Genomic DNA, 24,426 nt, shown 5'->3' with positions numbered 1-24,426 from the left:
AGATTTCTGCTTCTTTTCAGGGAGAAATGCCATAGATCAGAAACTAAGGACAGACACTTGCAGTGACTTGCAGTCACTTAGCTCTTCCAGCTGGGGTCAGTAGCAAGCAAAGGAATGCCAAGGGGCCAAGTCAAGCCAATGGAATCAAGAGTTAAAAATAGAGACTTGTTTGAATCTGAAAATAGCCGGCCACAGAAAGAGGTGCTTCGAAAACAAAAACATCCCAGCATTGTTAATTGTCTGGCCATGGTGTGTTAATGAGCACCTTTTGAAATGTAATCAGCCTGCTGTTGCGCCAGTGCCAAGCAGACTTGCTGGCAGACTCGATGAGGTCAGCGTCAGGTGCAGCGTTTCCACTGCGATGACCGAACTGGAGGGTGGGGGTGGAGAGGGGTGGGGGGGTTCTCTCAACTGGTGATTGAAAACCATCCAACGGCAAGAGAGCTCTGAGATTAAGCACACACTGGCAGAAAAGGTCTATTCCAACAGCAGCGCTTCACCACAAATCACTAGTGAAAAGTGACTGGATAAACTGATATGACTTCATAGTGCAGTGCAGCCTGAAATGCCCCAATTCAATTGTGAGTAAAAAGCATTGCTCGATTACAGTAGAGGGGGAGAGCGCAGGACGGTGTGAGGGTGACAGTTGAAGAGCACAGGCTGCACAGCGTTGCACGTTGCAGACCGCCCTGGTGACTGGTCGTGGTGTGGGGTGTCGGCCAGGGCACCGGGTGACGGCGGGCAGAGCTGAGTGAGCAGTTTGATGGGAACTGCGCAGCCAACTGGCTGCCCGGGCTTTAGCTTAGCTGACGGAGCTCATTCCTCACGGCACGGACAATGGCAGGGTTTAGATGGAGAGAAAGGAGAGCTGGCAGGGGGAGAATAGAGCCGCCGCAGATCCCTGAGCAGCGCTCCTGTAGCACATCCGGGCTGGGGTGTGCAGAGGTGGGGATGGGGGGAAGGGGGTGTGTGCGTGTGTGTAACGGTCTAACCTTCATTCTCACACTCTGTCTGGCCTCCTAACCCACTCCAGCCCAGAAGGAGACCCATCCATGGTTCCTGACCATGTCATTAAAGCAAGGCTTGGCCCCTCGAGCTGACAGGAACCCACATTCAGTAAGCAAATCCCTTTGGGCCTTGTCCCACTGCCTAATGCAAGGAGGGGGCAGCCCATGTCCTGGTGGAGAGAGCCGTATTGGAGCCGCACACAGAGGACTCTTGCTGTTCCATTCATTGTAATCAATCCTGGTACGGCGCGGGCCTGATACAATAGAGGCCATTGATGGGGCCATAGCCCTGGTTGGCGGAAGGGCCTGAATGAAGACCTTGTTTCTGTGGACGGTACTGACCCTTCCCAAGCTGCAGACTGCCTGCCTCGGACACCTCCTTTAACCAGTGCCTCGCCAGACTTCACCGAACCCCTTAAGAGCTACACTTCAGCTCGATAACGCTCACCCTTTCAGCTCACAGCCATCTACTGTCATCTATCGACCACTAAGATGCCGCCCTTCAGCGCCAGCACTGAGACCTCTAAGATCAGGAACGGATCCCCCACCTCTGTTCTCCAACACTGAAAAACACTCCTCCGTCAGCTTAAGCAACTACACAGCTTTAACACTGACACTCAGATGAAAGGACAGCATAACTCTACTAAAGTATTGCCTTCTCTCCTGCTGAGCCTTACTCACTCAGTGCCGCTCTGTAATACACTCTCTCTCTCTCTCTCTCTCTCTCTCTCTCTCTCTCTCTCTCTCTCTCTCTCTCTGCGTCAGGTGAGAGCAGCCCTGTTTTGTTGAGTGGAGTGTCGTGAAAGGTAGACTGAGGTAACAAGATTTGTGCTGTTTGGAAGGTGCAACCAGTTGGGACTTGTAGACAGAGAGTGAGAGTAATCCCAGCTCTGACACGAGTAAAATTCAGCCACCCTCAGGGGCCACAGTGTTTCCAGGATTTGGTCCCAACCAGCCCAGCTTCCAGTTACAAAATTGGTCTGATAAGTGGATAAACTGGATGAATTTAATACTCATCTCCAGGCTGTGAATTATGTTAAAGTTAAAGCTAAAGTGAATCAAAATAATATTTTAATTAATCAACTTAAAACCTTCATAAAAGTGTAAAATAGGTGTCATTGTTCAAATAAATAGTAAGATGAGATTGTAACCTTGGAGCAATTGAGACCTATTTGACATTAGATCCATCTCCTGAATCCTGATCCAAACCACTTTAGATGCCATCTCCCTTATATAAGTTTTGTTTGGCATTCTATAAACGGACACATTTTTCGCTTGTATTTAAAATTACACTCACCTAAAGGATTATTAGGAACACCATACTAATACTCTGTTTGACCCCCTTTCGCCTTCAGAACTGCCTTAATTCTACGTGGCATTGATTCAACAAGGTGCTGAAAGCATTCTTTAGAAATGTTGGCCCATATTGATAGGATAGCATCTTGCAGTTGATGGAGATTTGTGGGATGCACATCCAGGGCACGAAGCTCCCGTTCCACCACATCCCAAAGATGCTCTATTGGGTTGAGATCTGGTGACTGTGGGGGCCAGTTTAGTACAGTGAACTCATTGTCATGTTCAAGAAACCAATTTGAAATGATTCGACCTTTGTGACATGGTGCATTATCCTGTTGGAAGCAGCCATCAGAGGATGGGTACATGGTGGTCATAAAGGGATGGACATGGTCAGAAACAATGCTCAGGTAGGCCGTGGCATTTAAACAATGCCCAATTGGCACTAAGGGGCCTAAAGTGTGCCAAGAAAACATCCCCCACACCATTACACCACCACCACCAGCCTGCACAGTAGTAACAAGGCATGATGGATCCATGTTCTCATTCTGTTTACGCCAAATTCTGACTCTACCATCTGAATGTCTCAACAGAAATCGAGACTCTTCAGACCAGGCAACATTTTTCCAGTCTTCAACTGTCCAATTTTGGTGAGCTTGTGCAAATTGTAGCCTCTTTTTCCTATTTGTAGTGGAGATGAGTGGTACCCGGTGGGGTCTTCTGCTGTTGTAGCCCATCCGCCTCAAGGTTGTATGTGTTGTGGCTTCACAAATGCTTTGCTGCATACCTCGGTTGTAACGAGTGGTTATTTCAGTCAAAGTTGCTCTTCTATCAGCTTGAATCAGTCGGCCCATTCTCCTCTGACCTCTAGCATCAACAAGGCATTTTCGCCCACAGGACTGCCGCATACTGGATGTTTTTCCCTTTTCACACCATTCTTTGTAAACCCTAGAAATGGTTGTGCGTGAAAATCCCAGTAACTGAGCAGATTGTGAAATACTCAGACCGGCCCGTCTGGCACCAACAACCATGCCACGCTCAAAATTGCTTAAATCACCTTTCTTTCCCATTCAGACATTCAGTTTGGAGTTCAGGAGATTGTCTTGACCAGGACCACACCCCTAAATGCATTGAAGCAACTGCCATGTGATTGGTTGGTTAGATAATTGCATTAATGAGAAATTGAACAGGTGTTCCTAATAATCCTTTAGGTGAGTGTATATATATATATGCACAACTTGGTTTGGTTCAAACCTTTCTATATTAATGTAATTGGCTGGGAGAAAATGCAATTTGTTTTCTACTATCAACAGATATATTAAATCCCAATTGAAGTTACTGACCAAAATGATCTGATTATTTAAAAAGAGGGGTTAAGGTGCAGGCAAGCCAATCGTTTTTGAGTGGATTGACCAATGGAAATATTTTGTTAATATTTGGGCTGAAGGGAGGGAGAAAGTGATTGTAGGTGCAGGAGACACAAAGTGAAGGATGCTGGGAATTAATCCAGCTGGATTTTCGGCAATACTATTATTAAGAGTGTTGCAGTGAACTTTGCAGGGAACTATGCAATGACACATTGGGATAATTTTCTTTACATTTCTTGTAAACCTAGGATCAGATCTCCTTTTACACTCTCCCAATCCCGAACTGAAAATTGTTACTCAACTAAGCTCATCACTGGGGAAACTGAACCACTACGGTTCATTTTAAATGATAACATCATTTTTTCATAGAGCTTTTTCACATTTAGGCTATATGCTCCCGAGAAATGCTCGTCTATAACCATCACTAATGCAGAGTGACCATAATTTTACTTTGTCCCTGAAGTAATGTTCCATTAATGGGAGCAGCTGATACGGAAATCATGCATTTGGCCTGACTGATTTTCAGCTTTAAACTGAGACGATGGTGCGTTTTTCCCTGTGTATCTTGTGTATCAGAAGTAACCCACAGAGGCCCACACTGCAGAGCCCAGCCTGAGCTGCGGCTAGTCCAGCCTTGCAGCAGCCTTGGCAATTACACTAAAGGTCCCCTTTGACTTTCTTGACATATGAAAGAAGGGAGACTGACCTTGAGGGTGGTGTGCAGGGCAGACTCGGGGGGGTAGACGATGAAGTGGCGCAGTGTGAAGCCAAAGCCCTGGGAGTTCTTGTGCAGGACCACGGTTCGAGGGCCCTGCCACGCCACCCCCTCCCCTGACGGCGGCCGCACGTTCTCATTGGACGTCGAAATCCCATCTCTCCGCCCCTTCGCCTGCAACATAAGACAGAGGGATTTTCAGGTGAGTGAGGTTGACACTGGTATGTTCCACTGTGTAAATCTGTATTTATTTCACTATTTTTATTTCTTTCTATTTTTATTTTGAAAGAAACATCACTATTGCTCCAGGAGGGATTTGACAGCCTTGTGTTCTGCCCAGTTTGATTCAGCTCCAGGCAAAACAAAAATACAGAAAAGGCAAGAGACACTGAGGGCTATGCAACACTTAAAAGCTTCCTGCCATTATTGTCTCATGTTCAGCATATAGCACTATAATATAGTTGCACCGGGCCTTTTGGCAGACCCTGGAATTGAGTCAATTCAGAGGAATCAGGAAACAAATGTTAAATAAAAATAATACACTTTAATACACTTAAACTGGGACATTTAAAATCAACAAGGAAAAAAAAACGAGAAACTCCAAATGGGAAATGAATGACCTGCCACAGAGGAATCTCTGCATAAGCTTATTTAGCTGGAATGGCAATCTAACTACAAGCAGAGAGAGACGACAAAGACTAAACACAGTGATTTAAAGGGGGAGAAAGGAAATTAGGCAAAAGCCACAATTCTTTGGACACCTTTAAACCTCTAGGCAGAGATCTGGTGTGCCCTCACTGCTCAGACCGGCCTGCAGGCTGCAGACTGCAGATAGCTAAAGAGTAATGAACACTGTACGAGATGCTGCAGACGGCTCGATGGTCTAGTTAGATCTTCAACTGAGCTCTCTCAAATCTTCAAGTCAAAAAAGCTTTTCAAAAGCTTTCTAACCCCTGAGACCCATTTATCAGATAGTTCTTCTTAGCCCTGTCTCACAGGTTTAAGGTAGACATTGTAGCTTTCATGAACATCAGTAATAGTGGCAAAAGTATAGTATTAGTATGTATTTTTACTAGAGACCTTTACAATTCCTTAAGATTACAAATTAAATATTTTACTGAATTGTCTATTTACTTTCTTTGCATACAAGTTTGCATGCTATGTTTGGGAATTGGGTGGTGCAATAAATTGATTCATTTTAGCATTTGATGGCAGAGACCTGAACATTTTAAATGGTTACTTGTACAGATGGAAAGTGAACAATGGGAGGTGGAATGCTAACTGGTTCCAGATTGCAAGGCAAAATCTCTGATGATCAGCAAACAGCCTGCACAATAACGTACAGAACGCACACTGCCGCACAGCACACAGGCACACGTCACAATTTACACTACCGTGTTGGCACATCTGCCTTGGAAATCAACACAATTCCCCAGACAGCCAGCAATCAGAGCTTTGGCCATACATTGAATCTCAGACTACAACTCAAGTAAAACTCCACCTCAACACCACTTCCCAAAGTGGGGTCACCATCACAAACCTGATGAACCTGGTCTGGTCAACTTCCTAAACCTTCTCCTGATTGCTGTACTGTGTTTTGATAAATCAAAGCCCTTCTTAAATGATGGACACAATTGGGCTTAATTGTCCAAATATGTCATACAGCACAGGCTATCATTTCAGAAAAAAAAAAAATTAGATTAAATTTACAGGCTGCCTTTTCAACTTCCTGACATATGAATATTTGTCAGTGCTTGAACAGATAATTGACTCAAGGATATTTAAAATGCAAATGATACATCAAGTGAGATGCACAAATTTCACCTTCTGCGACAGCTTGTTCAGTAGCTTACAATGTACTTCAAAAAGAGTCAAGTATCTGGCACAAAAATACATTTGCAATACAAAGAGCAGAGAGATGGAGCAACATTTTTGTTCTAACCCCTAGTTGGATTGTACAAGTTCAAGGACATCCCTTCTGACCAGGGGTAAGCTTTGACCAAATGAACCAGGATTTGGGTCAATTCCACTTGTTCTATTCCAATTCCCTTTTTCAGACCCATTCAAAATTCCAAGTATTTTTGCCATTGACATAATAAACTCTATTGGAATTGGAATTTAATTGAAAAAAGAATTAAAGAAAAAAACAAAAACAGAATTGGAATGGAAGAACTGGAATTGACCCCAACCAAGAGATTAACAATCTCCATGAAGAGGCTAGCTGACACTGTAAAGCCATTGGAAATCTGGATTTGAGGAAAGCTGGTGCAGGACATTTCTGAAAATGTAATTACAGGCCAGAAAAACAGGTTTGTTTCATGGACAAAACAGTTTGTGGGAAAAGCTTATTTATTTTATTTGTTTTAGCAGTAGAACCAGTTTGGACTAAGCGTGCCACTCTCTCCCACCCTCCACTGCCAGGGTAAAGGCGGGGGGAGGGCGGAGGTGTGCTCCACCTTGGCTCACTGGGTGCTCCTGCCAGGGGGGTCAAAGTGAGGTCATACAGCTGTCAATGTCTGGCAGAAGAGGAACAACCCCCCCAAACACACACTTCCTGCCACCCCCCCCCCGTAGCAGAGTGCTGACCTCGCAGCCCCGTCAGCGCAACAACAGGAAGTGGCAGCCTTGAGGGAGGAAACGGAGAAGCGGGGGTCACCGGCCATTCAGAGAATCCTGCGCCTCTAAAGATAGAGAGTGAAGGAGGGGCCTTTCCAGCACAGAATGAGCCCGACTGTTTGCGCCTCACCCCCTCCGTGTCACACCGCACCCCTGCCAACCTCCCAGCACAGGGGTGGACTGTGCCGCAGCTCGGCCCGTTGCAGGTTTCAAAAGCCATCAAAAAGTACAGTTAATTAATCAGACGCATAGATATAAATGAAGTCCAAACTCTTTCTACTAAATTAAAGAGTATGAATCTGCAGTCATACAAATGCAGCCTTGCAAAAACAGAAATGGCTCAAGCCACTAATAATTAAGTTAATCGATACTGAAGGCAAGTTTATACAAAGTCCCTCTAGCTGCTTGCCTCCCAGGCCCTAGTCGGTACCTGTGTCTATAACCACAACTGCAACTCCATCTCCCTTCCAGCCTCCGCTCTCTGCCACCACTTTTGCTGCAGTGCAGACCTCAGCTTCCAACAGCGGACAACACGGCTGACCTCTCCCTGTTCTCGAAGTCCTTCATCATAACATGCCATTATCCCTTTCTGCTCAGTTAATGCTAACCATATGGCTGTGCTACACTGAACATTAACTGTGTACGCCCAATCACTTCATCCTGAGCAAGGGCCTGGGGGAGAGACAAAGGAAGAAATAATTCCACAGAGACCGTGAGAGAGAGAAAAAACAAAACAAATTTGTTCCACTGTATTATCAGTATTATTATCTATATTATTTTTCTTTAAAGCTTTGGCAACACCAGAGCATCATGTCAATAATCCTTATTTGAATTTGAAAGAGACAGAGACAGAGACAGAGAGAGAGAGAGAGAGAGAGAGAGAGAGAGAGAGAGAGAGAGAGAGAGAGGAAAGCAGCACATTCTCTCGGACACAAGTCTAAGCCTGTTGAGGTTTGGAGAGCTGGATGAGGAGGGAGGAAGGAAAGAACGTGAGCAGAGGGCAGGCCTGACGGAGGAGGAGTTAAGGCCCGGCTCCAGACAAGCTCCAACACGACAGTTTCAACCACAGAGCTCGGCGGCGGCAATGGCCATCCCCGCGCTGCTGAACCCTGCAATTTTCCCTGCGCAGGCTGTGGCCGGCCGTGCCCTTCAGCCACAGCAAGGGAACTGGGTTCAGCCCTGGTGTGGGTGACTCTCTCTCCCTGTACTGGGCTGACCACTTGCAAAAGCAGCAACTCAAATAACAAGGGAAGAATACAAGAAAAGAATGAGAAAACAAAAAAAAAACTACACAGGTTTTTTTGGTTATTATTATTATTACTTAACCTTGAACTATTAACTGAAGCTGTGTTTTCTTATTTAGTTTTAGAGTGGCTGATGGAGGGTTTTTGTCGTCTTGTAGATCACCTCTCTGTAATCTAAGTGCACTATAAAACAAATGTGTTTTTCTTTACCGTTAAAAGTGTCATTTCGTTAGTTTATTGACCACAGAAATTCTGAACCACTTCCTCAAAGAAACCAGAGAAACCAGAGACTTGGCCCACCTGGCTGGGCTGTTCACCGCCCCCCACCACCACTGGTATTCCCAGCTTTCAGACCTGCTCTGGGTTTGTTACAGTTTTCCAATCATCCAACTAGCAGGGAGCCTGTCCACAGCTCTGCAGGACATTACCCAGCAGTATTTTAGGGACTTGACAGGGCTGCTGACTGCTCAGATTCTTGACTCCCCGCTTTAATTAAAAGATCTTCCTAAACTCTGACAGCCAGACCTAAATGGCGGACTGCTTTGAAAACCCCGCCAGGAAAAAAACAGATATCTTCCTGAGATAAACTGCACTTCAAATCCACTGCTACGGGAAGAAGACACAACACAATGCACACTGCCCGTGTGTTACGTAAGCAATAACGAATGTTCTCACATACTCCCCCCAACATTGACAGAATTAACACCCACTGGATTCAGGGAAAACATTTGCCGGTTACTGTCAACGTGAGAAAACAGGTTCTGCCAAAGCAAGGAGGGCACGGCTCAGTATCAATCTTTCACGCTACTTTAATCAAGCAGGCTCCCCAACAGCACAGATCACCCCTGTGCTCTGCAGCCTTGGGCCGCAGCACAAAGGGTCCACGCTGGTCAGTGGCGGATTATTTACTGGCTCATTAGTGCTGATCGCGTAAATGAGCCGCACGGTAAGACTGTGCCGAGCAGCAATGTGAGGCCCTTACAACAAAGCATTCTTTCCTGCATTCCTGACACTGGCATTTCGACATCGTCTGTGAGTAAACACGCCAGGCAGGGACTAGTGAAGTGAGAAATGCTCCAAATATCACACGCCTACCATCCACTTACAATCACTGGTGTACAGTGGCTAAAGTCTTACACATTTAGTCACACAGCCTGTGTTTTTTTTTTTTAACGGGTTAAAGAAAAGTAGCATGATCACATTAGACTTTAAAAAAGCTAAATCTAACCTGCTTGAGTTTTGTACACCTGTGCTTAACAGGCTGCAAATCAACAAGATCTGGGACTCACGTGTGTATTGCAGTGCATCAGTTGGGTGACTCACAGGACCAAACATTTTCCCTAGACCGGTTTTAATTAAAAACGAACAAAAACAGACTACAATGCATTTTTTGTGTGCTACGTTGTGGTTCGCTCTTGCCATAATAACGATATAGTGGAATCAAAAATTGTAAACATTTTTTTTAAAGATTGTGTTGTATTACATACAAAAAAAGAAATAGATTGAATAAGGGGTGCACAGACTAACACACAAGGCTTTACCAAGTGGTTTGGAACATTCATTCAATTCCTCTCTTTTCCAGGACTGTTTTTCATCAAAAAAAATTCAGAAGGAAATAGCTAGTGCAAAAAAAATTATATATAAAAATCACTGAAGAGAAAAACACTAAATTCATTTAAAAGGAGACAAAACAGGACAGAAAGCAATCAGAAAGAGTACTGCCAATTGAAAAAACACTTACGGTCACAGATCAAAGTACTGGCCCCCTTCATGGGAAACGATGCAGCACATCTAAGTTATTAAACCCTACATTTATACATGATATCTGTTGGAAGGTTACACAACACTTAGACATGAATAAGTAGATTAGTGCAGGGAGAAACAGTCCAAATCTCACAAGCCTGCTAACCACTTACACAAGCAAACAACAGCTCCAATAATTCCCACAGAAATGCTGTACAGAACTGGTTAAAGACACTGATTTCAAATGAAGGGTGCCAGTGTGTTTGTGTGCGCCTGCAGCTCAAAGTGCATTTATCCAGCCTTACCCCGGTGTGCTGGAGCTGCTCCTTCCTCTGGCCTCTGGGCCCCTTCATTGCGTCTCTGCGCGCCAGCCCCTGCGCCGGTTTGGCACCCCTGGCCTCGGCCACACTGCGCAAAACTGCTAGCCAGATGCATCGGGGCTCAGGGGCACTACAGTCTACCCCCACCGGGCTCTCGAACTGCCACACTGGGGCCCCCGCCACGGCTGGCGTGGAGGGGGGCACCGGCTCCACGCGTGGTCGCCCTCCCATTATTGCCGCCTGGCCCGCAGCAGACATCTGTTCCGCCTCTCAACAAGAACACCCCCTTCCCCCAGAAAAAAAAGTGGGGTGAACAAAGGGGTCGCCCCAACAACAAACTAACAAATATTTGGGGAAACCTGGCTCATCAACCCCCTGTTGCCCAAATCATCCTCTACCTGCACAGAGATGTCCAAGCACAACTACAAAAAAAAAAAAAGAAAAAGGCATAATCCGAGATTTAAAGAAAACAAACAAAACCCTGGTGTAACCTCCTTTGATTTGCACGTGCTACAGAGGAGAAAACAGATCAGTGAACGTAAACACGATTCCCCAGTTGCTCCATGTACAGTCTCTTAAGAATCCAGAGGTTTCTCCGGTCATCTTCGATGGGCTCTGATTTACAGACAAAATCTAATTCAGAGCGAGTTCCTGGAGATCTGTAAAGCACCACTGTCATCTCCTGCCCAGGAATGTTCAACTGATTAATATCAATAAGGAAAAGTATGAAATAAACACAATCCTTGGTGACAGATGTAACCCAGTGTCATTTAATCCAGTGGCAGAGAGTCTCATTTCTTGCTTCATTCCGTGATTGTTCTGATTCGTGTTAGATTTTTCTTTAATTCTCACACCAGGGTCCGGCTCTGGCCAGTACACAGCATGCTCGTCTTTCTATCTCTTGCTAGAAAGCAGCCATCCTGTAAGTACACAGTACCCTCACTGTCCTCCCCTCTCTCTCCTCCCTTCACTTCACTTCACTCCACTCCACTCCACTCCACTCCTCCAAGCCAGTGCAGCCTGCCAGCAGTGACAGTTAACTGCATATCCCTCTCCAGCTCATCTCTCTCTCTCTCTCTCTCTCTCTCTCTCTCTCTCTCTCTCTCTCTCTCTCTCTCTCTCTCTCTCTCTCTCTCTCTCTCTCTCTCTCTCTCTCTCTCTCTCTCTCTCTCTCTCTCTCTCTGTCTGTCTGTCTGTCTGTCTGTCTGTCTGTCTCTTTCTGTCTCTCTCCCCTGGTCTGTGCCTGCTCTCAAAGATCCTTGTTGAATCTTGGGCTCACGGTGGCAGTCCAATCCCACTCCATGGATTAGGGTTTAAAACATAAAAAAACAACAAAAAAAAACAATGTGATGGATGAACGAACTATTCAATTAAACAGGCCCCACCAGAAAAATCCTAAAGTCCGAACAAGCTGCAGTCCCACTGACACCTGTGTGTTGGGAATGAGAGAACATGTGAGTGAGTGAGTGAGTGAGTGAGAGAGAGAGAGAGAGTAAGCGAGTCACCGGTACTCTTCCTCCGCTCCAATAAACACCTCCGAGAGTCAGATTTCAAATGAGGAAAAGAAAACACAAAGCTCCTTTTGCACTTCCCTTATTTTTTGTATCTCTCTCTCTCTCTCTCTCTCTCTCTATCCTAGTCTGTAGCCCTAGGCAGTACAGCCGTGCCTGTGGCCACTAACAGGCTTAGATGGAAGCTGGAAGTGGTGGCTGAGTGAAACAGAAAAGGCAACAGGAAAAAAAAAAAAAATACGGAAAAAAAAGAAAAAGGTAGCAGCGGCAAGAGCACAGACTCCACAAACGCACGGAGAGCGGAATGAGACGGAGAGAGGGAGAGAGAGACAGATTGGAGCAGACACCTCCCTACTCTGCTCATTCTACCAACGAAATAAAGCAGCTGCTATAGGCTATTACACCGGCACAGAACCCCCCCCCAACCACACACACCCCACCCTGTGAACCCTGACCCCTCCCACAGCAGCTGATTGCAATGGGAGTCACAGTTTGCTGCCGTTTTCGCCACATGTGTGATTAAAGGGGCTGAGCATAAGAGAGGCTCTCTTGTTATAGGAGGGGGCTAACCCTCCCTTACTCCCCCACCCCTCCATTGATAGCAATGTGTTTCTGAAATAACTACACATAAATACCTGAACATGCCAACATACAGATGGACACACAAACCCAGTGAAGTGTACAGTTTGTGTGTGTGTGTGTGTGTGTGTGTGTGTGTAGGTGGGTGGGACATTCTATAGACATAAAATATCCAGAAAACACATGATCTCATAGTACTATTTTACTAACACACAACATGAATAAAACACCTTCTGTATTATTGTGAGGCCCTGAGCTGCTCATCAACATATTCAATGAGGACAAACAGGTTTTAGTGTGCTGTTTGGAACCATGTTCATGTACAAACATGTTCAGGCACATGTGTGTTATGCCTACACAAACACACACATGCATACACACACATGGATGCAATATTTATTTCTAAAAGCGAGAGACTACATCTAAAACACAGTTTCCACGTAGCTGTCTCCACAGTTAAAAAGGCTGGCAATGTGGGGTAGGGCTGTCCTTTTCATGTAATCAAAGAAAAAAACTGCAGAAAAATAAAAGCAAAGCTGTTGTTTACGTCTGCCAAAAAGAACTGCTCTGGGAAGCAGCCAAACAGGAGTGTGGATATATACCATATTTAAAAGATTTCGTTTGGCACCCAAATGCACTGTAGCTGGGTGTTTCGGATTGTAGCGCAGTTACTAAAACAAACAGGCTCCAATGACGATCTCTTTCTCGGTCACAATAGCAATAGCAGACTGCCGCTGGTCTGTGTTTGGACTCCCAGACGTGCTCTAAATCAGCGGGGGAGAACCCAGCAATCTCTAGGTTTACAGTCTGGGGTTACCAGCTCTTATAAACTGCCTGTCCAGGAATCCCCTGGCTCTGACATCAGCCTGGCCAGGCACTCTCTGCGGAGCAACACCCAGGCCTGTGAAAAAGAAGCTGTGGCCAGAGAGCTTCAGGACACAAGCTGCGCTGGGAGATCACTGGCTGTAGCCCAGAGCTAAAGACACAACAATGTGAACAATATATGATGTATATGGTTCTGCCTGGTTTTCTTCCCACCAAATCATACACTGCTGAGTTAAACCCAGAGAACCCACATTAAGCATCCAAATATGGAGGGGGGTTGCCTAACAGAGATATATAAATGTGATTAATAAATAAGTACAATACATTAAAACAATCACACACGTACAATAACAAATTCACAGACGTCACGTATAGATTAGGTGATGGAAAACTAGAGTTACTAAACAGTCTGCCTGTCTCAAAAGGCACTCTCTCTCTCTCTCTAATAACAGGTTTCAGCTGTTTACAAAAAGAAGAAAAAAAACAAAAGGCTATGGAGGCAATGCACTGGCCACAGAGAGAAAAAACAGAATGAGAGACAGAGAGGGGGGGTTCGAGTTACAATTTACTCAAGGGAAAAACAAAAACAGAACAAGCCCTACTCTGACCATTCCCATCCTGACTGATCTAAAATCAATGACAGCCACAGCCACATCCACACACATGCTTATTATTATTATTATTATTATTATTATTATTATTATTATTAAAGCTGAAGGACATTTGAACACAAATACTCTAATCTTATCCACTGTTGTGTCTGCACTAGGTTACTACTACTTCCATGTTATACTGGATTTGTTTTTTGTTTTTTTCTTTTATCTCATACAGTTTCCTGTGGGAACTGAAACATTAAAACATTGTTCCAACACTCAAATCTATAGTTCTTGTGATCATTCCTAGTGGGTCATTGTCCCTACAAGGCGACCTTCATGTATCCATCATCTCAAAACAGATTTCTGAGCTGTAACTCTTCCAATCATAACTTCTCAAAGCGATCTCTGTCGCCTTACCTTTCATATAGAAACACAGGATTAAACAATGAAATTCCCAAACTGAGTGTTGGTTAGGACAATCAGCACAATCTGTCTTTCTTAAGCTATGTTCCTTTTCCTTTTTTGCATAGCTACCAGCTTTTCTGGATGTCTAAGTTAAGTTACATTGATTTACCCTGCAATGTCTCTAGCAGTATATCCTTACTATACTGCTATAATTACACCATCATTTATATTTTATCTGCTTCTTTGAAGTCTTGGTAGAACAGCATGTCAAACATTTAATATATATGTAAGTGTGATCATGAGTTTGTATTTGCCTTTTATCAGCCTAAAGTTTGTCAAAACTTTGAGAATGATTAAACCGCAGATATATAAGACAACTGTGTTACAATGAGGTTCGCAATGACATCCTCCAATATCTGATGTGTGGCCAGTCTCTCGAATGGTTAATGCTCAACTGTCTGTAACACAGCTGATTAAATAAGAGCTGTTTTTTCATCTCTTTTCTGTGACCGTATTTAGGCAACTCACTCAAAACGGAGTCTGACCCCAGCCAATGCACTTTACCGGCTGCATTGCAAAGTGAGTGAAAACATTTCAGATGTACTGGACACACTTCTATCTGAGAGGATTCTGAACCAATGAGCTGAACAAATCATCTTAAATCTCTGTGCTCTAGACTCCCCCCACCTTCCTGTTTCTCTTCTACTTTGCTTCCCCCTTGCTTAATCGTCTGAAAAATGAATGTCTTGATAAGTTGATAAACAGTCAGATTTAGAAGGAGATACCACAAATCCCTTTAACTCTGTGCGGACTACAAAACATTAAGGGGGAGATATCATAAAATCCCCTTTATGCCAATCTTGAAGCTGGCACTTTTATATTGTTTGTACTAAGGAAAATAATGCCCGTTCTTGGCTCAAAAACAAAGTTACACAACTGCATTATCGAATTACCTCACTGGACTAAACGATAACACTTTCCTTAGAGGCTGAGCTGCTTATATCTGCACCAATTCCCCCAGTATTTTTAATTATAATTTTGTGTTCATCTTGATTCCCTCTTTTTGTAGTTGACCATTAAGCTGATTTCAGAAACCCAGAGTGCGGAAAAAATTGTGTTGCCCCATACGCTGAAGGCCCCTGTTGAAGACTAGATGTCTTATATGAGATTTTGACTTTCATATGTGCCTAATGGTTTACTATTACTAATATGAATGCACGCTATTAAGTAGCTAGTAGCAGAACAAGCTAATCAGAAACAATGATGCACAAACATACACCGATCAGCCATAACATTATGACCACCTGCCTAATATTATGTAGGTCCCCCTTTTGCTGCCAAAACAGCACTGACCCGTCGAGGCATGGACTCCACTAGACCTCTGAAGGTGTGCTGTGGTATCTGGCACCAAGACGTTAGCAGCAGATCCTTTAAGTCCTGTAAGTTGTGAGGTGGGGCCTCCATGGATCAGACTTGTTTGTCCAGCACATCCCACAGATGCTCGATTGGATTGAGATCTGGGGAATTTGGAGGCCAAGTCAACACCTTGAACTCGTGATTCATCAGACCAGGCCACCTTCTTCCATTGCTCCGTGGTCCAGTTCTGATGCTCACGTGCCCATTGTAGGCATTCCGGCAGTGGACAGGGGTCAGCATGGGCACCCTGACTGGTCTGCGGCTACGCAGCCCCATACGCAACAAACTGCGATGCACTGTGTGTTCTGACACCTTTCTATCAGAACCAGCATTCACTTTTTCAGCAATTTGAGCTACAGTAGCTCGTCTGTTGGATCGGACCACACGGGCCAGCCTTCACTCCCCACGTGCATCAAAGAGCCTTGGCTGCCCATGACCCTGTTGCCGGTTCACCGCTTTTCCTTCCTTGGACCACTTTTGATAGGTACTGACCACTGCAGACCGGGAACACCCCACAAGAGCTGCAGTTTTGGAGATGCTCTGACCCAGTCGTCTAGCCATCACAATTTGGCCCTTGTCAAAGTCGCTCAGATCCTTACGCTTGCCTATTTTTCCTGCTTCTAACACATCAACTTTCAGGACAAAATGTTCACAAGTTTGCGGCCTAATATATCCCACCCACTGGTCATAATGTTATGGCTGATCGGTGTATAAAATGGGGGTAAGTAACAAGAAAGAAAATCAATAATCTGCCATATGCAGATTATATAAATGGCTTCTTTAAATGGAACTTCAACAAGAAATCTCACACCATGACCAAATCAGGCCCTGTGTCTTTTGAAGTTTGGTGGTTGTGGTATTGCAGCCTCCAAGGGTTTCTTGGAAATATCTGCCTGGTCTGAGCCCAGGCCTGGCACAAAGACACCCAGGACACCTGTCCCTGGGCCTTGGGATGGGAGACAAAATGAAACACATAATCGCAGGAGCCCAGGGAACTAGGGCAGCACTGTTAAGCACTGCAGGGTGCTAATTTGCACACATTCCAGTTGATCTAAAGCAAAAGCTTATTTTCATTTTTCCATTAAAGACATACGAGATACTGCTCTCCAGGGAAGAGAGACTTGTTCCCTTCTTAGTGAAAAGCAATTGTTTTAATCAAAGCTGGGAACCATTACACAGAACAAATCTTTATAACACATATACAACGTAAATCGCCATGGATTTGATTTCATCCAGGTTTCAATTACCGGTTATGTGTGGGGATTTGAATGTCTCTGTTTGTTTAGTTGTTATTTGCTAGGCAAACTCACTGACACAGCTGCTGAAGAGCCTTCTCACAGCTGAGACCTCAGGAAGGACATGTAGGCTGGAAATTATGTGCGGCACAGCCTTGCCGTCACAATTCAGGCAAAGGGCAGTGAATGAAAAGACAAAGTAGTTCACTTAGTTGAATATGGTGAAATCAGTTATTAGTAATGGTTATATCAGACGAGATCTTAAAAAGATTTGCCATGGAAAAAGTGATTCACAATGGACAGTTACCAGTATACCAGGGAAAGAGAAACCACAAAATAAACGTCAGTCACCATTACCCAGTTTACTCAGCTGTCAATGAGAACCCGGCTCTTGTATCTTGGGGTATAACCTATGACACACTGACTTCCTATCCTGGGGAATGTCAACTCAAATCCACTTGCACCAGAGAAACCAGGCCCTTAAGAGCTATTGGCTGGAGAGGGGATTAGCTATTATGGAGTATAATACAAGTTTCAATGACTTCAAATTAAGCTTCATGGAATTTCTGGTAAGCTGACCATACCTTACCAAGAGCAAATTATATCAGTGCTCGCAAGCTCAGTACCTCAAAACATGTTTTCTCTTTTTACATGTAAAAACTTGTTCATGTACAATGCCACAGTATGTAACATACAGGCCAGTACAAACATATGTACCTCCCCTGATCTGATCTCATTAAACGGTGCAAGGAGTAGTACCTGTTCATTTTAAGATCATCATTGAATTAAGAAGAAAACACACACTGTTTAACAGATAACCTCTCTATGACATTAGGTGATGTTACCCAGTGGGTGTAATTGGTTTGCAATGGAAAGTTGTATTTTCTCACCTGAACAAGAAAAGTGGAACAAAAAAGGAACAAAGAGAGCAAGCAAATTAATGACACAGAAAGAGATGGGTGAGTAGAAGCATGAGTGTGTGAGTGTTTGTATGAGTACATGTATTTGTGTGCGTGTGCCAGATAGAGAGAAAGGGAGAGAGGAATATAGAGGTCTCTTGTTTAGCAGAATGAGGAGATGCTGACACCAAACAGAGGCACTAAACAAACAGTGCTGGGCAGACAATAGTGGCGCTGGGACGGGGGAACAATAGGGCACGTGGGCCATTCAGTACTGTGATCTCCCAGGCACACCCTGAGCTCACCGCACACTGATCCCCCCCCACCCCCCGAAACCCCCATCCATAAACACGACCACAGCACCAGGCCTCAATATAAGGTAAAACAGCTGCTGATATCAAACTCGCTCTTCAGCCCAGCCCTCACAGTGGCTTTTGATCTCAGCGCTTACAAAACTCGTGGATGAGCGCAGGACAACGGCAGTTAAAAGCATGGCTCTCATCCTGTCACACAGGTTTTCATGACTGCGGAGGAGCTGTGCTTGATCTTTTCACATCACAGCTAATAACAGATCACCCATCTGTCCCAAGTGAGATTATTTTCATGTTCCTAGATATAAGGGTGTGGAGGGAGATAATGACATTTACCTTGTAACTTAACTAAGGGAAACAATGAAAGAAGTGAATCTGAAAAAAAAAAACAGACATGCCATTAGGCACAAGCAACTGTGAATTATTTTTGACCTGTTTATGCCCCTTAAAACATTTCCTCCTAATAACTACTTGTTCCACTAGATTCACTTTATCTTTATCACTTTAGCTGGCGCTCCTATGTAATGCTTGGTACAAACAGCTAATGTCTAATGTGGGTTCACTCAGTGACGCTAACATGTCGGTTTCGGTATTTGTCTGTAGGAAATGTGAGACACACATTACAAGAAGGGATGTCTGTGTAGGACTGTAATACGTGATTATTTTTTTTAATTGTGTTAGCTTACTTGTGCTGTGATTAAATGAGATAGCACTTCAGAGCACAAAAACCTCTCAACCACTGTCGGGATAGTGGGCCCTCAGATTTAAATCGGCAATGCCTTGGAAAGAGTTGAACACATAACAATAACCGAGCGAGCGGGAGTGTGTGCTGTTAGTGTGGCAGGGGGGCGAGACTGGCGATGCAGTGATGTGAAGGATGCTGGGGAATGGCGCTGGCTGGAGTGTGCAGATACTAATGGAGCCCTGCTGCGATTGGCAGGCTCTCTGCCCTGCACCAGAAAACCAACCGACACACACCTACATTCCTCAAAACAAAGACAGGCAATGCTTCAACACACACACACACACACACACACACACAGACCACGACAAATGGAGATCTGCTTTCTAACGTGTACGTCAGGGGCTAAATAGAAACAGACTTTAAACTAAAAAAAGCAGAGTCTAATGTTACAAATGGATGGATTCTGCTGAGAGGAATCAGTTCTGGGGGACGTCAGTGGTAACTTGGGGCTTATGTTCAATATTATATTTGATACAGACCGATAAGAAAAATAAACAGAGATATATGTAGTGGAAACATGCTTTAAAAAGGTTCCATGTTCAATATATTAATGACAAACCAAAACAAAAAGGCCAAATTGACTGCTCTTTGTAAGACATTGGGAAGTGCATTGTTTGCTTCCTGTAGGCTGCACCTGTGTGTGTCAGTTGAGGAATCTCTCAGAACTGTAAAGCTGGAGAAGTTTTAATATACAAGGCCTGGGAATGACAGGTGAGCTTGACACTGGAGAATCACAAACAGAGGTCACAGATGCACAACGGAGGAGAGAACTACCAGTGAGACCAGCACACCATTTACACATTAAGCAAAGAGATAAACATGAAGTGGAAAATCAGACTTAACATGGAGTTGTTTATGTCTGTTAAAAGGTCAACAGACTGGTATTTCTTGAAAAGATTATTATAGACACAAAAAAAGGCTACATCCTTATTGGGAGGGAGATTAGGTTACAGTTGTTTGCCTTCATGTGTTCTGAAGTTCTACTTGTAATAATTAATACCAAAACTATATAGCGGCTGAAAAACATGGCTGAGAAGACTTGCCACTCACTGCCTGAACACTGTTGTGGTCATATCCCTCACCGGGAGCAGAACACAGCCTGAGCCCCACCGAACTGTGTCCACCCACAGTATAGAGGCACAGAAGTGTGTGATCTAGGGAAGGGGAGAGGAGAGACTGCAGGGGAGGGCTAGTTATTTCCCTCCTCCACAGTATTTTTCAGGCTGGCAACAGAAAGGCTACAAAAAAAGCACTGGTATGCCTTTTTAAGGGAGCAGAGGGAAGTGTCATAAATAGCTGGACAATGTCCGACATCCTGCTAGCTACTTTAACAGGGAACACTGGGTTGGTACACTGGAGCTGAATGTCTCCACTGTCTGATTATCGCCCCCCCAGGTCTTTAGTTCCTTAAAAATTTGCCAAACTAGATGGGCTTACAATGCCAACTTTCTATTTAAGACAAACTGATGGGGGGAGAGTGAGAAGACAAAGAGAGAAGGAGAGGCACAGAAAGAAAAGAGGAAGGTAGGGTGGGAGAAGCAGAGAGGAAAGGGAGAACAGGAAAGGGGAGGGGGTCTCTATTGAATATACTTTCAATCTGTTATGGAAGAAACTTGCTTTGTAGACACCAATTTTCAAAATGTTTTTCCCCCAAGGCCTTGGGCTCTGCAAGGTGCTATTTGTCCCACAAATCTCACTGGCTGGAGTGTGCCAGATAATACAAGAAGAATACTGTACTGGTCAGAGACAGGTCTGGTGTCAGTTCATTCAAACAAGAAGGAAGCAACTCTAGGGTTTTAAGTTTTTTTCATTATCACAGAACCAATGGACAAATTAGAATAATGGTGGAAATAATGGATAACATAATCTAATCTTTGAATTGACATTGCAATCTGAAACAAGTGGGACACTGTTTAGTGAGATCTGTTGGCATCTAACACTTTCCATTAGAAACTGGGTAATAATGATGTGGAGAGTAGTGTGGAAAGGGTAATGAACATCTGACCTCTTGGCCGTTTCAGGCCTTGTAAATCAGAATTGCTGATTTTGCCTTTCAGCAGGCTGCCATATATCTTATGACAGCCTGCACCAGATTGACACTTTTTAAAATGAAGAATCTCCCATGCTGAGAGGAGAAATGAGTGCTGCCCACAGAGGCAGAAACACAGCCTTTATAAAGGTCTTAGTGCTGCATCCAGATAGACCTGGCATCTCTGTAATAACTCCATATAGACTTACAGTCTCTTCAGTACACAAGGAGCCAGTGAAATGGAATGAAGGATTAATGGTGCTGCAATGGGGGGGAGGAATGTAGACAGGGAGACAGGAGCTGAGGTGCAGGCCAGGCTCCTCCGGTGATTTGACACATTCCTCATGCAAACTAGCCTCAGGGTTTGAGGGTCACTGCTACCTGACGTACAGCTAATCCCTTCAGACATCCAGCAAGTCAATTTCTGTCTAGTCAGCAGGCTGAAGCCCCAACCAAGACCACATAACTCCACCAAAATGAAATAAATAAATCACCAAATGATTTACATATATCAACCAATTCAGGGAAAAAAAACAACTTCATAGTAGCATAGTAGGATTTTTGCAAGAATTCAGTTTTTCACTATAAAATACACTGTTTAAAGTAAATACTAGCACACATACAGCAGAGGAACTGCAGATTATGTTTTTATTGTAGTATACCTCAATATGAACAAGCAGGTAACATCATATGTTATAGTGTTCACTAAGAAAAACTATAGGCATAAAAATAGTTCTAGTTCGAATGCATTCTTTTTCAGTGCATATGTTCATGACAAGGTTAATTACAACTTGTCTTCAAAGACAAAAGCACTAAAAAGGACTATACTTGATATACAATTTCTGAACTGCAGTAACTGGTCCGCTAACTTCCTTCCATATGCAATATTCAGTACTGATTTTAAACTGCCAAGTACTCTTAAAAAGGAGAAAAACAAAAAAGTTATGAAGTGTGAATTCTTTTCATATACCCTTCCATTTGATGATTGCCAATTGTTAATCAGTTTGGCTCACAACCCTGTCAGTAACAGAAGGAGACATGATGCCTTCCTGTAACAAAGAGCAGAGCCCCAGCGTTGTAGGGAGGCCCGATACAGCACTCATTAATAAAAACACTGCAGAGCTCACAGGCTGGGCCGTCAGCTGCACGGGAGCCCATAGAAACCTCTTGAATTCAAAACTCCTAACATCCTCCGCTTCCACCTCCTTCTCCTCGTGTCATTAGAAGTTCTCCTTGCACAGTTATCTATTATTAATCCAACTGCAGTGTAATTACTTTTTTGCAGACATAATGAGCCCAATTTTATCAAATGAATTACCCTATTAGTACTAAAGGGCCCAGTAAGTCGTAAAGCAGATCTACTGGATAACTATAGCAAGTTACAAGCAGGTCTAATGTGCTGCTGGCACTTCCCTCATTTATCTGTAAGACTGCTGTAAAAAATGTCTGAATTAAAGCTCTGATAAAAATGTGAACCTTAAAGTGAATATCAGGATCTCGGGTAACTATACAGATATGCAACGAGCCGGAAGAGGCTTTTGGTTCATTCGTTCGGGAACACAAAGGGAGGCTCGGCGTTCGAGTTGTCGGATGGGTGCAGACAGGCGAGCGCATTGTCTCGCCGTCTCAGGTAACGCAGTGGGAGGGAGAGCCAGCTTTCACTGCAGGGCAAGGTGTTTCTTGGCTTCCTCCCTGGCCTGTACTGCATTTCACTCGGGATTCGTGGCTTGTTTGAATTAGTTATTGACTACCGAAATTCAGCAGAATTACACCTGCTAAAGAAACACCCAAGGTTAGCAAGATGTAGATGTAGGTAGGGAATGAGAAAAAAAAAGGGTGTCGTCGAAAATATATAAAAGAAAAAGTACTGGCTTGTAAGTAGGTTTATATTCACCTTATTCCTTAATAAAACCCTGATCGAGTCACTTTACTCTAACACCAACTCCACCACCAGCTCCAGGCCAGAGTGTAAGTCTATTGGAGCTTCCACAAGGGGGCAGCATTCTCACAGCACTGCACCCGGTGTTATGGGGTGACAATACGTGGGCAGGTTTAAACAGGTTTCCCACAAGAATAGCTGCTCTCTGAAGGGAAGCCAACACGTGGAAAAGCACAGCTTAAATGAGACAGGACTGTGGAATTTAAACAAAATCAACGTTTGGCCCTTCCTATGTGTCAGAGTGCTTTTTTTTTTTTAAATGCAAGCATAGTAAATAAACGCACCTCCATTACAGTGACCAAAGCACTTCAGGGCAGAAAAAAAAGTGCTACTCTCTGGGAGTTTGGAAGGAAAGTCAGTGACGTCTTTTGTAGGCTGTTCCGAGCAGGACTTATACATACATAGATAATCTGGCATCTGCTGTGATCGCCACTGTTCACAGCATAGATCCCCACTCTTCGCTACCTCCCTCCATCACTGTCTCTGTTTAATAACCACTGCACAGCACGACTCCCAACACTGGATCAAGAGCCCTGCAAGTGGCCTTGCTCTACAGGCAATCAGGACGGGTCAGCTCTGGCGGGGGGGACAGTGGAATTCACATTCACTCGCCCCTTTGATTCTAACAGGAAGCCAGTAGCAGGGAGGACTAATTGGCAGGATGGGGGGGAGGTGGGAGGGGGTAATGCGATTTGCGGAGCCAGTGCAGAGGGGCAGGGAGGTGGAAGGAGTGCGGATCAGCCCAGACCCGTGAGCATCCTTCAGCACAGATCTATCAGCCAGCCGCGCCCCCCACCCCTCGCCACTGCAAGCTCCCTCTCCCAGATAAACTGGATCAGATAGGCTGAAAACAGCAGCAATGGGGGAGAGGGGAGTAGGAAAGTGTCAGGGTGAGTGAGAAATCCAACGAGAGAGAGAGATGAGGGGGGGGGTGAATACGGGAAAAAGGAGCCGAGAGGACAAGAACTGAGAAAGAGAGCAAAGCGGATATCGATAGATGGACAGAGACAGACAGAAAGTGAATGGATGAATGCGCACAAGAGAAATTTGAGCCAGAAAAAATTAGGAAGAATTAAAGGACAGAAAGAGGAGGAGGAGTTAACAGAGATGAAGGGACTGAATTTAAGAAAATAAAACAACTTGAAGAAAACATAATAGAAAGGCTGAATGAGAAAAACAGAAATTTTGAGAGAATAATGTTTTATGGGAAAAGGTGGAGAAAGCTAGATCTGGAGAGAGAGAGAAATGAGAGAGCAGGGTGTAAGACAGTGTTTCAATCTGCTGGTTCTTTAGTAAATCTTTAAAAAAAGGCTGCCCCCCCCCTCTCAGAATGTATGTAAACTCCAGTTCTGTAGTTAGGGTTTAAGTTTAGTATGTGGTCAGAGTTTTTCTTTCCCCAAAAGGCACACACCCACAGGGCTGTGGTGAGGACTGCTGCTTACACAGACTGAAGCAGGGCACATCCATTTCCATTTGATTTCACAAGGTTAGTGTTTAGCAGTAGGCCTTAACTGGCGCTGTAAAACAGATCTCAAACCAAAATAAAATACCAATCAAAAGCTGTGGCTGATATGGATCCACGACAGACCTACAGCACAGTCACGTCTGGATCCAGTGCAAGACAGCAAATG

The 24,426-nt window shown here is 44.3% G+C and overlaps 1 protein-coding gene across 4 annotated transcripts in view; it reads right to left on the bottom strand.

The window, feature by feature from the left end:
• Positions 1–24,426, bottom strand: part of LOC136739814 (rho GTPase-activating protein 23) — a 107,030-nt gene that overhangs the window by 29,800 nt on the left and 52,804 nt on the right. For 2 of the 4 annotated variants that reach the window (XM_066698388.1, XM_066698389.1), the window contains exons 1-2: positions 10,291–12,216; positions 4,374–4,556 (exon numbers count right to left, since the gene is read on the bottom strand). In XM_066698388.1, coding sequence (XP_066554485.1) covers positions 4,374–4,556; positions 10,291–10,563 — 456 coding nt within the window. In that variant the 5' untranslated portion in view covers positions 10,564–12,216. Of the gene's footprint in view, positions 1–4,373; positions 4,557–10,290; positions 12,217–24,426 lie in introns of those variants that run through there. The other 2 variants (XM_066698391.1, XM_066698390.1) reach the window with 1 other exon arrangement.

The sequence above is a fragment of the Amia ocellicauda genome, chromosome 3 (genome assembly GCF_036373705.1).
Source record: "Amia ocellicauda isolate fAmiCal2 chromosome 3, fAmiCal2.hap1, whole genome shotgun sequence".
Classification (NCBI taxonomy): domain Eukaryota; kingdom Metazoa; phylum Chordata; class Actinopteri; order Amiiformes; family Amiidae; genus Amia; species Amia ocellicauda.
Note: the sequence above shows the minus strand (reverse complement) of the source record. Positions and strands in the feature narration are given on the sequence as shown.